The sequence below is a fragment of the Castanea sativa genome, chromosome 11 (genome assembly GCF_040712315.1).
Source record: "Castanea sativa cultivar Marrone di Chiusa Pesio chromosome 11, ASM4071231v1".
NCBI lineage: Eukaryota > Viridiplantae > Streptophyta > Magnoliopsida > Fagales > Fagaceae > Castanea > Castanea sativa.
Genome location: NC_134023.1, coordinates 34,663,518 through 34,678,805, shown reverse-complemented (window position 1 = coordinate 34,678,805; position 15,288 = coordinate 34,663,518). Strand labels below are relative to the sequence as shown.

The following is a 15,288-nucleotide window of genomic DNA, read 5'->3' as shown; positions in this document are numbered from 1 at the left end:
TTATGGGGCTACTCTACTCCTCGTCAGTGAGAGGGTTTGGACCAGATAAGGTTTGTTGGAAGTCTGCAAGGAATACAGGATTTGAGGTTAGAGATTATTACAGTTCCTTTTATCCTCATAATCCTGTTTCTTTTCCATGGAAAATGATATGGCAATCAAAGGCTCCTCCAAGGGTAGCCTTCTTTTCTTGGTCTGCTTCCTTAGGTAAGATCTTAACAACAGACAACCTTCGTAAAAGACGAGTGATTGTGCTTGACTGGTGCTTTATGTGTAAGAGGTGTGGGGAGTCGGTGGATCATCTTCTACTTCATTGCACCATAGCTTGGGAGCTGTGGTCTTTGGTTTTCTGCTTGTTCGGTATTCAGTGGGTTATGCCTCGTACTGTTCTTGAGGTGTTTGAGGCTTGGCAAGGAAAGTTTGCAAGACATCGTCACATTGATATTTGGAAGTTGGTACCTCACTGTTTGATTTGGTGCATTTGGCGAGAGAGGAATGCTAGAAGTTTTGAGGGTTGCGAACGCTCTTTGTTGGAGATTAAGTCTTTTTTCTTACACACTCTCTTCGAATGGAGTGTGGTTTTTTCTCATTTTTCCTGTTCTTCCTTTTCTACTTTTCTTGACCGTTGTTCTCTTGTTTCATGATTTCTGCATCCTTAATACATCCCCAATGTACTCGGTTTGGCAATTCCTTTATTATTATTAATAATACTCTTACGTTATTTATCAAAAAAAAAAAAGATCCAATAATCCTTATTTCCTAAACTAATTAATTCACCAATTTTTTTAACAACACACTTCGTAATATATATATACATATATATATATATATAGCTTGTCCTTGCAAACAAGGGACTAAATTCAGAATTTACAACTCCTATACCTTCGGAGATCATATCTATAACCATTGCTATGATAAATATACTATAAGTTGAACTAAGCATTTCTAGGTACTTATCAACTAAATCTTGACTACTTTTATGAAAACTAACAACCCAAAACCGTTCTTCCCAACCTTTATTCCAGTATTGACTTCTCATATTCAAACACAAAATAACACAAAGTGAGATGTCAATTAGGATGGGTTGATCAAGGTGTGATTTTTTTGTTCTAGACATATGTGGTCTAGCTAGATGGTATTTGATCTGGCTAAAAGAATTTAAAAATAAGAAGTACGAGACATTTTTGACAAGTTAATCATATGGACTATTTAATTAGTTAATCCATCAAAGAAACCACTTACATGGTAACATTCAGAATACCTATATGAAGGGGAATGGAAATGGTGGAATTTTATAGAAAAGTACCAAAGAAATAGGTAATCGCCAACCACTATTCTGTGAATCAATTTATCTAGTGGAATACAGGAACAGAATAAAAACAAAACAAAACAAAACAAAAACAGAAGTTAATATTACCTGGTCTAGTGCACAAGCAAAAAGATCTAGTACATGCCCTTGATGTACAAGCTGCTTTGAAAGTCCCTCATAGAACTTCACAGCTTTATGATAAAGCGGAGCAGAGTCCTTATCTAGGTCCTTGTGAGAACGAATTGGTTCTGACAAATTCTTTGACACAATCTGCAACAAATTCAAAAAGAAAAACTCAGCAGAACTTCCAAAGACCCTGTAATATGAGTAACCATGAAATACTAAAAACAAAAACCAAAAGCAGAGAGAGATCAAATCCCAGTATTTCATAAACAGGAATATTTAACCAGCTAATACACAAAAGCAAGAAGACATGTGCCATTCAAAAGAAAATAAATAAATAAATAAATAAGCCTTATTTCACCTCCATTGCTAATGCAATAACTAGGAAAACTTGGCAAACACTTGAAACCTTTTGCAAACTAGAATTGTAATCAAATATATGCCACAAAAATAAGAAAAAGGTCCCGCATTGACTTGTACTTATCACAATTTTGAATCCAGCGATCAAACTAATCACTCACAAGAAATCATTTTAATGAGGACAGAAACAGTGGTCAAACAACAAGATGTTAGCTTGAGACACTCATAATATCTCAAAGCTTGGATCAATCAGACATGTTGCTGAGCAATGCAGAGCATACTCTGTTCAACATTTGCCATTTCAACTAATCCCACAGTTCCACACCCTCACTCTCCATTACACCTCTACTGGACTCAACTTTATAACATCAACATATTAAACACAAGTAAATCCCAACTAACCTCGTATCAATCAAACTCTCCATCATAGCAATTACTAAAACAGAACATAATAGTAATAACAAACTCCATTCATATTAAAGAAACAAAACTAAGCATAAAGGAGCGAACAGCGAAAATGAATCAAAACATTATCACAATGAACGAATTCACAACAAAACAAAGACAAAAAGCAGCAATCCTTACAGCACCAGACCCTTCGGTCGACGGTCCACCAATAAAGGCCATAATTCTAGCTCCAGAACCCGGAACACACGCTCCTAACAAACTCGCTGCAATACTCAATGCAGTGCTAGTACACCTTGTAGCCCTCTGATCCGTCGGCACTCCCCACGGATCCTTCTGCAACTCCTCCAAAATCTAACCAAAATTCAAAAAAACACATCAAATCACTACTTGCTTTCTTTCTTTCACCTAGTTTGATTGATTAAAGTATGTATTAAAATCAAAGCTACAATACCGAGTTAAACGCGAACTCGCACTCAGCCTTAGGCAATAGAAACCGCGAAATGCTCTCAGCGGACAATCCATCTCTAGCACCAGCAATAACACCAGCCGGCTTCGGCTTCTTCGCGAAAAAGCTCATATGCTCAAGAAGCTGATCCTTGGAAATATCCTTATTTCCTCTGAACACATAAGTCTTCGGAATCTGCGCAAACCCTAATTCATGAACATGCACCAGCGTCCCAAACGTGATCAACCCAACCAGCGAGTTATCCGGCAACAAATCGAAAGCCTGCGAGAGCGAAGACTTCAGGAACCCCATCTCTTCCTCAATGAGACAGGAATCGATCACGAACATGAAAACAAGCGGCGGTTGCGGCGGCGGCGACTGGTCGATTTGGCTGTCTTGGGCGTACTCGATGGTGGTGTAGTGAGGGAAGAGCTCGGCGGGGAGGTTGTCGTCGGAGATGGAGGCGTAGTTGGGAGGGAAGTGGTTGCGCTGGAAGCAGAAAGGGCAGATCCAGATCTTGGCGGCGAAGTCGACGATGGCGAAGGGGTTGAGGACGGAGCGACATGTGCGGCAGCGGAGAGGGGAGTAAGGGAGGAGGGTGATGTTGGGGAGAGGTCTGATCGGAGAGTAGATGGCGGAGACTGGGACGACGCAGTTTGAGGATTCTTGCTTCGTGCCTGGGATCACGTTCCATGGCATTCGGACTCCGTCTTGGGATTCTAGTTCCAGGAATTCTGCCATTTTGGGATTTTGAATTCCTTTCTTTCTTTCTTTTTTTCCGATTCGATTGGGAATTTGAATTCCCGTTCAAATTAGTGGAGAGTGTGGGTGGGATTGTGAGTCCCTTTGGGTATAGAGGAAATGATGTTGATGGTTACTGTGGATGGTCTATGGTGATGACCATTGGCATGGTGATAGTGCAGTGGGACAGCAAACTTTGGCGGATCTTCTCTTTTTCCTTTTCCTTTTTTTTTTTTTTTTTTTCCCCTTTATTTTAGAATTTAGACAGATTTGGGTTGCCTTTAGATAGATTATATTTGGCGGCTTATTTGATGTTTTGTTTTTTTTATTACTAATCATGAGTTTTATTGTACTTTTTAATATTATTTATGGGTCTCATTATACTATTTCAATTAATTTTTATCTTTATCTACAGTACTTTCAGCAAAAAATTTCCAATTTCAGCAAAATAAATGGATCTTAAATAGTCTCTAGATTAGTCAGGATTGTAACACATGTTCACTAGGATAAAGTTTCTCTTCAAACTAATTTTAAGAAAAATTTTAAGAAAAGCTCTTCAATTTCTTTCTATATTTGTTTATTGGACGTGAATTTTGAAAATCTAACCATAAGATGGCATGTTTTTTATATTCTTAATATATATGTAAAATTTCGTTCAAATTAAATGTTATTTAGTATTTGATCGATAAACTTAATTTTTATGCATGATTTTATATCACAAAAACTTAAAATTTAAACATTTGATTGATGACATAAGGCTTACTTGATAGCAGTTTTCAAGTATTGTTGTTCAAAATTATGTAATAACTGCAGTTTAAAAAGTGTTGTGAAAACATGTGTTTAAAGTGGACATAATACAAAAAATGTGTTGATATCATATGTCAAATAACATATTTTAAAATGTGAAAAAAAAAAACATAAATATGTGTAGGTATGTGTATGTGTTTTTTTTTTTTTAAGTTAATATTTTTTCCTTTGTCTTTATCTCTTCCCGCCAAAACAACATTATATTTTACTGCCAAAATAACATAAACTGGATAGACAACTCTATTGATATATTCATCTTTTCTTCTTTTAGACTATAGTTGTAATGAATTTGTTATAATTTATTGTTTATATTTTGTTTCTCATCATTTATTTGGAGGAAGATTTTTTTTTTAAATACTTCTATTGGATTTACAAATTTAAGGATAGAATGGGAAAAATTAAATAATTCAGTTAAGATTTTTAGAAATAAACCAAAAATTATAATCTCACATTCCTAGGAATTTTATTAGATTCCCAATTAAGCCAAATATAAAAATAGTTACATTCCTAGGCATCTAGATTGCAAGGCATCACATTCTCAGGAATCTGGATACTAGGAGTAATGTGGATTCCCCCGTACAAAATGTCACCCAAAAGTATATGATTATTTTATTTAGAGAGAGAAAATTCCCTCTTATTACCATTGCTTCTTTTCAGTCTGCACATACACTCTTTTCTGCTCCTTCTCTCTTTCCTTTCTCTTTGCTTATCTCAAAACTCACTACTCCTCTTATAGTGGTTTTCATCTCTATTAGTGATCTCCCAAGTGAAGCAAGTCGTTTTTGTCGCCATCAACAACCACCACAAAACCCACGCATCAAAGTGTACGACTAAATCTCTGAAAATTCACAAATCTAACTGAGAATCCAGATTTGAAGAAATTTTATCAGTTGTGCGTTAATGGCTTTTTAATCTCTCTATAATCTTATTTTCCTTATGCATATAACATTTTGATTGATAAATATTGTGAGATGGATTTTGTGAAATTTTTTAAGAAATTCTTTAAATCCTAAAAATGTAACCCCCCTACCCCTACCCCCTACAAACCCAAATGTGAAAAATGGTTAGATTTAGATATTTTTGTGTGATTGTTTAGATACCCCAATGCTTCATAGTCCTCCATAGAGATAAAAGATAGACCCAATGGAAATATGAAACTTTGGGGTTTTGGGATTCTGAAGATAGAGAAGACTCTACTCGGTAGTTTTTTTTGGGGGGGGGGGGGGGTTAAGACTAGACATGGCAAACAGTCAGGTCAGGTCAGGTTCAGGTCATTCAAGTTGTGGGACAAACTGGGCCATTTTAAATGGGTTGGGTCAATTGGATTGCAAGTTAGGTCAGGTTAGTCAATATTTTTCACATTAAAAAAAACAAATAAATGACAACTCTTTAGAGAGAATAAAACAAATCAAATAGTTAGACTATTTTTTACTAATTTACTATTATACATGTTGATGATGTATGAGAATTAGTGGGCTGAAATGCTTTGGGCTATGATAATGGCTGTAAATCCTAAAAAAAAAAAAAAAACGTCAAAGGTGACCGGTGTGACCCAACCAAGGACTCTCCAATGGTTAAGTCAGTTTTCTCTCTAGGATACAAGGATAGAAAAATAGTGGATGGTTAGAACTTACCTTTGGTAGATGAGATTTGCTCATTTTATAGAGAGTTTGACATGGGTCTAATTGTTTGGGATCCATCACCATCATGGGTGACGTTGGTGGTTAATGAAGAAAATGCAGTGGAACGAAGTGTGTGGAATTCCTTCCACGTACCAAGCAACGTGTCGTGTTTTGCTTTACGTAAAACCTTTAAGGGATTTTCTATAAAATACACAAGTATAACTTGGTCGTCCATATATGTCTAGTCGTCTGTAGATAAGGTAGTCCATGGAGAACCTTTATTGGATCACATTATTATCAACGGTTATTTGTCATGCATATCTTCTTTTGACGTGGTTAAGCTCTGGACGACATCCAAGGACATGCTGTATTGAGTCGATCCCCATCAGTTGCCTCCTCGTCCTTGTGTTGTCTGGCATTATTGCTTTAAACCCTCCCTTTTTTTATCTTGTCCTTGATGGTGACACATGGCGTAATCCTGAGGTTCAATCATCATGTCATTTTACTCTTCAAGGGAAGTGCCATGTGGCTCAATCAGGCTAGTCACATCGTTCTAGTGACCAAGTTTGTCGCCTATAAATAGTAGAATTCCTCTCCTACTCCCTCACATTTCTCAACTTTTCTTCTCTAACCTTTGTCGTCCAACGCCTTGTCTAGAAGTTCTCCCGTCTTTAGGCCTTCTTTGTTTAGAGCTAGGTATCCTTTTCCTCTCGTCTTTAGGTTTTCCTTTAGTTTTTTCAAAAATGTCTAAAATCATAGTCTCTTCGTCCAGTAATAGTAATGATAGGGAGATAGATGAGTATCATGATAGCTCTAGTGGTAATGGTTCTAGTAGTAGTAGAAGTAGTGGAGGAAACACCACAGACGAGCAATACACATTCAGGGTTCCATTGGAGGTCCTCCAAGAGGAGTTGAGGACGAGGGCGGCCTCAGGGTCACATGCCGATATGTCCACCAATGTCCCCTCGTCTTCTTCTTCAAGTGAAAAGGAGACCGTGTTTAGTTGTGCAATAAGTGTCCCTTCCAAAACTGATGAGAAAAGACTTACTTCACTTAGGGGTTGGTACCAAATCCTAGATGAGCTTAATCCTCGATTGGCCATCCGTGGTGAATGGTGTTGCGAGCCTCGTTTTGGGGTAGGTATTTATGAGGCTTATCTTTTGGAAGGACATAGGTTACCTCTCAATGCCTTTGCCAGAGAAATACTCTCCAAGTTAGGTGTAGGAATTTGTCAACTTAATCCTAATGCTTGGAGACTCATTGTCTTTATGTAGATTTTATGGAGAGAAGTATTCGACGGGAACTGTCCTCTTACTGTGGACGAGTTCCTATATTGTTACAAACCCTCCGAAATTAGTCAATCCCAGGGTTTTTACCAGTTCTCAGCTAGGGGTTCAAATTGTAGATTATTATGTCCCTCCTTACGTCTGATAGGAATTGGAAGATAGAGTTCTTCTTCGTTTTGGGTTTTGGGCTGGGAACCCTGTTGAGGTAGGCATGGATCCATTTCCTCCCTATATTGGCGAGATAGGGAACCTTCATCCAAAGGGTATATTTCTTTTTACTCCTCATTTTATATCTTTTGTTGTATTCGCCTTTTTTTTTTTTTTTAACAGCTGTAAGACGACCTTCTTTAAGCAAATTCTATCTTGAGCGTGTCCAGCGAGCTCGTCTGTTTACTAATAGAGGTTTCCATTCTTTGGTTACCTTACACCATCTTGCTACTTGGAATCTAGAGCCTACATCGATTGAAGAAGCGTTAGCTCACGAACTTACCACACGTAGACATGAGTTTCATTATCTGAATTTTATTGTTTATTTCGTCCAAACTTTAACACTTCTTCCTTGTAGGAATGACAACCATGAGGGAAGGGTTTGGTAGATGAGGAGACCATGCAAGAGACCCATTCTCAACCTCGTCCAGTTTGCAGGAGACAAGAGGAAGATTTTATCTAGGACGATAGACTTAGGTAGTCTTCCAAGTCGTCGAGGCCACAAGAAGTCGAAGCATGGGTCATCCAAGTCTGGACTCATCCAACCCTACCAAAACTACTCCATCCAAGCTTGTTGAAATTACTTCGTCTAAACCTCCTAGAAGCGCTCCTATGAATCTTCTTGAGAATGAAGATCTTGCCTGGGAAAAATTTCAACAAGCTGTGACTGACGATGACGTTGCTGTGTGCTATGACATGTCTTTGAAAGAGTTTGAACATTCCACAGTTCATGATCTCTCCAAGGTAAACATTTTTTTTGTCTTGAATCTTCATACTTGATATTCTCGTCCATTCTTTTCAAACAATTCTATTTATATAGGTTATGTCAAAATTTATGGCAACGTCCAGATAGGCTACTGAGATGGACTATGAAAGGGTTAGGTTGGAGGCAAGGGTTCGTGAAGTGTAGGCAGAGTGTAGGAATCGAGCTGAGTTGACGGATAAGGTTGAGGACGAGGTGAAGGAGTTAAAGAACCTCATCGAAGAACTTAAGGCGGATGTTGTTGAGAAAGACACTCGTCTTGATCATCTGCAAAAGAAGAATGATGAGCTTTGCATCCTTCTTAAAGAGGCCAAGGGAGAAGCCATCAAGGAATTTAAAGTGTCCAGTGAGTTCACTAACCTTTTGGACAGGAGCTATGCTGCGAGGTTTGAAGATTTCCGTATGGACGTGATGGAGCGTTTTCCTGAGGTGGACTTTTCCCCTATCAAGCTTAACATTGGTGCTGCAAGCTCTCTCCTCCAGACAAGTTCTAAAAATATCAATATTGAAGACGATGCTACAACCCAACCTGCTCATGACAACCCTAAGTCTGGAGAAAATCCCCCTAATGGTTTATGAAGGAATTTTGAAACTTTTATTTGTTCTCTTGCAATTTTTTATAAGGTCCGTTGTTTTGGACTATTTGGATTTACCTAAGTACATTTGACTCGTCCATGTTTTAAGACGGGCCTTAATACAATTGCCTTTTTAGACTTAATTTTCTTTAAAGGTTTTTGAACAATGGTTATCTACCTTTTTTATTTATGAATATTTTTTTCCATATTGTTATTGTTGATTTCAATTCCAAGTATTTTTGTCTGTGTTTAGGACTTTGTTTTGAAATATATTTATATATTCCTCATCCTTTGACTTATTTTTGGAATTTCACGTGCTTATTCTTGTCCATAGCTTGGATTATACAATTGGTTGGACTTGTCGTCCATGGAGAGTTGCATGCATGCTTTTCTTTTGTCCTTAATTTTTTGGACGAGTTTAGTTTGGGAAGTTTATTCTTTCCCTTGGTTATTGCCTTTTTTATGGCAATTTGCCTCCTTTTTTTTTTTTACCAAGGATGGCTTATAACGATAAATCTCTCCAGAGATTTTAAACGTCCTTAACTTTATATGGATGTTAATTTCATAGAATCATAAACACTTAAATTACGAAATTCAAGTTGTTTTATATACAATAACTATACATAACATCGTCCATAGATATCAAAGAACTAGTACATAGCTTCGTTTGAGCATATCATCTTTGCTAGTACTTGGTTCTTTTTTTTTTAAGGGAATTCAAATTGCGTTATGTACAAAGGGACTGTGTTCATGACATCGTCCATAGCACACGCTAGTAGCTAGTACTTTTTAGGGAATTCAAATACTTAGAAACATAACATACTATTCTAGAACATAAATAGTGAAATATAATATAAACAAGCTACTAGTAATCACAAGTAATCCTTAATATCGTCCATGTTGACCTTCCTGACGAGTCATCTTCACTGGTAGTACTTCCTCAAATGCTCCACGTTCCACGAGTGCTCCAGTTTTCATCCATCCAAAGCCTCTAAATAGTACGACCTACGCCTTTTGGAGTTAACTACTTTGTATGGTCCATCCTAGTTGGGTCTCAACTTTTCGTGAGTGGGATCCTTAGTAGCTAGGGATACCCTTTTTAGAACAAGATCTCCAATGATGAACTATCTTGGTTTTACTAGTGCATCATGGTGCTTTGCCATCAGGTTTTTGTAACGAGCCACCCTCTGTTCTGCATCCATCCTAACCTCGTCCACAAGGTCAAAGCTTAGATGAAGCTGTTTTTCATTCTCCTTATTGTTGCAGTGAGACACCCTATAGCTAGTTAGATCGACCTCTGCGGGTATGACCGCATCACTTCCATATGCCAAATTAAAAGGAGTCTTTCCAGTTGGAGTCCTTACTGTCGTTCTATATGCCCAAAAGACACTAGGCAATTCATCCGGCTATATCCCTTTTGCCCCCTCAAGTCTGGTCTTGATGATTTTCAGTAAGGATCGATTTGTAGCTTCAGCTTGTTCATTGGCTTGTGGGTGGAAGGGTAAGGAGTAGTGATTCTTGATTTCTAACTGCTCGCAAAACTCTCTGAATGATTTATTGTCAAATTGACGTCGATTGTTTGAGACGAGCACCCTATGGATTCCAAAACGACAGATTATATTTTTCCAAGCGAAACTTCTGACATTCAACTCAGTGATTCTTGCCACAGGCTCTGCTTCTACCAATTTGGTGAAATGGTTAACATCTACTATCAAGAACTTCATTTGTCTTGTCCCCATGGGAAAGGGGCCAAGGATGTTAAGTCCCCATTGGGCAAAAGACCAAGGGGCCACCATTGGAGTAATATTCTTTGATGGTTGCCTAGGTATGTTGCTATAGCGTTGACACTTGTCACATGCCTTTACGTAAGCTTTAGCATCTGCTTGCATGGACGGTTAGTAATATCCTGTACCGACTATCTTATAGACCAGAGACTTGGCCCTTGAATGGTTTCCATAGGTTCCTTCATGGATGTCCCTCAAAACATAAAGAGACTCATATGGATTTAAACACCTCAGATAGGGTTGAGAGAAACCCCTTTTATACAGTACTTTGTCCATAAGGATAAATTTCGCTACCTTTACTCTTAACTTCTTGCCTCTTCCTTATCCTTTAGGAGAACTCCATTCTTGAGATAAGACATGATTGGGGTGGTCCAACTGGCAACTCCATCTATCTTATTCACTTCCAGTATATCTATGCTCGGAATATAATGGATTTTGACTTGATCACCCACTATCTCGTTTGCAGATGCCGTCTTGGCTAAGACGTAAGCCTCTGTGTTTTCCTCCCTTGGTATTTGTTGGAATTTGGTTATTGTAAAGTTTTTGATGCATTTCTTAACCTTGCTTAAATACTTCTTCACTCGTTCTTCTTTGGCCTTACGCGTCCCATTTACTTGGTCTATCACCAATTGCAAATCTCCCTATATGAGGATTGAATTTGCTCTGAATGATTTGGCTAACTCCAAGCCCTGAAGTAGGGCTTTATACTTGGCTTCATTATTGGTTGTCTGGAATTGTAGACGGACTGCGTACTCTAAATGATCTTCTTCTGGTGAGTGTAAAACTATCCCAAATCCTCCTGCATGCTGCGTGGATGAGCCATCTACACGTATGACCCACTGCTTTGCCCCTTGTTCCTCATTGTGGTGCCCCTGGAAAGAGTGAGTTCAGCAATGAAATCTGCAAGGACTTGAGCTTTTATTGCATCTCTTGGTTTGTACCGCAAATCAAACTCACTAAGTTCCACCGCCCACTAGATCAGTGGTCCAGCGACCTTTAGCTTGTTCATGACTTTCTTTAGTGGGTGATCTGTCAAGACGTTGATTACATAAGCTTGAAAATATGGCATAAGTTTTCTTGCTGTCATCACTAATGAAAATGCCAACTTTTCCATTGGTAGATATTGTCCTTCAGCTCCTCTTAAGGTTTTACTAGTGTAGTAGATGGACTTCTATATCTTTCCCTCTTCTCTAATCAAAACTGAACTTACTGCATGGGGAGATACCGTTAGGTAGAGATACAACTCCTCTCCTGATTTGGACAAACGCAGCAGCAGAGTCGAAGCAAGATAAGTCTTCAAGTCTTTAAATGATTGTTGACACTCACCCATTCATTCAAATGCTTTTCTTATTACTCTGAAACATGGTAAACACTTGTCAGTAGCTTTTGAAACAAGCCTGTTAAGGGTCGCTATTCGTGCAGTGAGGCTTTGGACATCTTTGATATTCTTCGGAGGCTCCATGTTCAAGATCGCCTAGATCTTATCAGGGTTTTCTTCAATCCCCCTTTGTGAAACCATAAAACCGAGGAATTTCCTTGATGCAACTCCAAAAGCACATTTGCTTGGGTTCAGCTTCATCTTATATCGTCTAAGTATGTCAAAGGTCTCTTGAAGGTCGTCTAGGTGCTGCGTCTCCCTCGCGCTCTTGACTAATATGTCATCCACATATACTTAAACATTCCGTCCAATCTGTGGACGAAACACGTGGTTGACTAGCCTCTGGTATGTAGCTCCTGCATTTTTCAAACTGAACGACATTACTTTGTAACAAAACAAGTCTTGGCTTGTTATGAAAGATGTTTTCTATTGGTCTACTTCATCCATCTTAATTTGATTGTACCCTGAAAATGCATCCATAAAACTCAGCAGTTGATGTCCAGTTGTTGAATCTACAAGCTGATCAATGCATGGGAGAGAATAACTATCCTTAGGGCATGCTTTATTTAAATCTGTGAAATCTACACACATCTAGGGGTGTCAATGCTGGACCCAACCCGTAAACACGACACGAACTTGACACGGGTTTTTCGGGTCAGGGTTGGGCCTTAATGGGTTTAGGTCATAAACGGGTCGACTCGAAAGTGACACGATATGAAACGTGTCATAAGTGGGTCAGCCCGCGTAATCCGTAATAGACACGTTTGACACGCCAATTTATTTGTATCAATCCGAAATGACCTACTTAACACAACCCGTTTAACTTGTATAACAAATAAATATTTATTTATTTTAGATTTGTCAAATACCTTTTATATCCAACATATATTTTAAATTTAAAAAGAAAAGTGAGTAATTACAAAAACTTACAAGGGATATAATTGGAAATTGAAATTTTACAAGCCCTAAATCTCTAAACCCTAAAAGCCCTAAATCTCTAAACCTTCTTATAAATATCTTCTTCTTTTTTTCTTTTTCTTTTTTTTTTAAATTTTAGTCGTACTACTCACTCTACTATCTTATAGTTTCACGCCTAATTCTCAAACTCAAAATCTCAAACTGTTTATTTCTCTCTATCTCTCTCTCTCTCTCTCTCTCTCTCTCTCTCTCTCTTATGTGTTTATTTTTTCTGCATAATACTTTTGTTCTATAAACTTTGAACCCATGTGCCATTATTAATATATGAGATATATTAATTGTTGATTAAGGCCACAGTTGTAGCTTTTGTCTTGTGCTGTGTGTCTTTTTTTTTTTTTTTTTTTTTGGTGTTTGTATTAGTGTTGTACACTGTCTGCATATCTTGCAAGTGGGTTTATTGAGATAGTTTATAAACTAGATCTGATGGGTATTGCTTTTAAAGATTAAAAAGAATGTGGGTTGCAGACTTGAAGTGTATGCATTGCTTTTGGGATGTAAAAAAAATTATTTCTAGATGGATGTTATATTTAATATTATACAGGTTGAAATGGGTTGTGTTACATTCGTGTCAACCCAACACGACTCGTTTATTAAGTGTGACAAATGAGTTAGGTCAGGTCAACTCGCTTTATTAACAGGTCGGGACACATCCTTCATTTGCCATTAGTCTTTTTAACCATCACTACATTAGCGAGCCAGTCATGATAATAGACTTTGCGAATGAATTCCGTGATGACTAGCTTATGAACTTATTCTTTGATAGCATTATCTTGTTCTGGGGCAAACACTCTCTTTTTCTAACGAACTGGCTTGTAGGACGGGGATACATTTAGACGATGAGTAATCACACTTGGGTCAATCCCAGGCATGTCTTCATGGCTCCTGGCAAAAACATCTGTGCTTCTTTTGAGGAGTTCAACGAGGTCTTGCTTTGTCTTTTCCTCCATGCTCATCCCAATCTTGGTAAACTTCTCCTGTTAGACTCATCTAGTGGCATCTCTCTCTCTCTCTCTCTCTCTCTCTCTCTCTCTCTCTCTCTCTCTCTCTCTCTCTCTCTCTCTCTCTCTCTCTCTCTCAGGAACTAAATAGTCTAAATTAGATATTAAATAGCAGGACAGTTTGAACTAAATATTGAATAGCTTTATTTGACTTTGTCCTTTTGTGTTAATTGTTAATGTTATTATATTTCTTTAACTTGACCCACAGTTCACTGACTTTGTGACTTATACTTAGGCTCTTAGGCTTTTGTGTAAGTGTAATTGTTTTGTTTGGCTCTTGAGTGGGGGTGGGTGGGGTCGTGGGGCATGCATTGGGCAATTGGGGTAGTGGATTAGAATAGTGGGTAGTAATGTAAGTAAACACGAAGTTATTAAAGAAAAAAAAAACTGTGTAAGGCAATGTATTTTCAGTCTTTACATTGCGCAAAGTAGTGGGGTGTGTGCTAGACTGCTAGTGGTCAATAAAGGAAAAATAATGAAACAACTAAACAACAATAATTAATATAATTATTGTATTAAGAAATAATATTTCAAATGAACTTATAGTTTATTGTTAATTCTTTTTGCTAGTATTATGGACAAATATTTGATAAGAAAACCACGTACCCAAAATTCATCTTTATCTTCTAAGCAAATTCGTGTTGACTTTAACTTAGACAATCTTCATTCAGATCCTAGGCTACAAAAAAAGATATCATCTTATCATCCTAATAGGAAAGAGACAAAAATGCAATATTTTGTTCTGAATAAAATGAAAATATAAAAACTTTGGTTGGAATATAATATAGACAAAGATGCAGTATTTTGTTTATATTGCAACTTTTTTAGGCAAGATGTTGGTAAGCAAGCAAGAGGAGACCATTTTGTAAAAAAGGGATTCAAAATTTGGAATAGGAAAGAGATGTTACTATCCCATATTTGGGGTGTTAATAGTACTCATAACAAAGCTATCAAGAAGGGTGAAGATCTAATGAAGGAAAAGTAACACATTCAAAGTATTTTTGTTAAGCAATCAAATCAAGATAAAATTGAATATCATATTCAATTAAATGAAATAGTTGATTGCATAAGATTCCTTTTGTGTTAGGGGTTAGCTTTTCATGGTCACGATAAATCACAAGATTCAAGTGATAAAAGAAATTTCCTTGAGCTTCTACAATTTTCGGCCAATCACAATGAATCTATCAATGAAGTCTTGCAAGACATCCGAAAAATTGCAAGCTTATGCAACATAAAATTCAGAAATATATTGTGAATGCAATTACACGTGAAACATCCAAAGCCATCATCAAAGATCTTGACAATGAGTTTTTTTCTCGGGATATCTCAGTGAAAGAACAAATGGCTGTTATTCTGCATTATGTAAACAAAAAGATAAGTGTTATAGAGCGATTTCTTAGTACTGCACATGTAGCAAGTACCATCGCTTTGTCACTCAAATATGCAGTTGAATCTTTACTTTGTGAACATAATTTAAGTTTATTAAGACTACATGGGCAAGGTTAAG

General features: G+C 37.4%; 1 protein-coding gene across 1 annotated transcript in view; it reads right to left on the bottom strand.

Moving 5' to 3' along the window:
- The window catches only part of LOC142617230 (protein transport protein SEC23 C), a 32,308-nt gene extending 28,742 nt beyond the window's left edge, over positions 1–3,566 (bottom strand). Inside the window, exons 1-3 of the mRNA XM_075790001.1 lie at positions 2,649–3,566; positions 2,375–2,548; positions 1,415–1,576 (exon numbers count right to left, since the gene is read on the bottom strand). Of these exons, the coding sequence (XP_075646116.1) occupies positions 1,415–1,576; positions 2,375–2,548; positions 2,649–3,383 (1,071 nt within the window). The 5' untranslated portion in view covers positions 3,384–3,566. The remainder of the gene's footprint in view (positions 1–1,414; positions 1,577–2,374; positions 2,549–2,648) is intronic.
- Between the last annotated feature and the right edge of the window lie 11,722 nt (positions 3,567–15,288).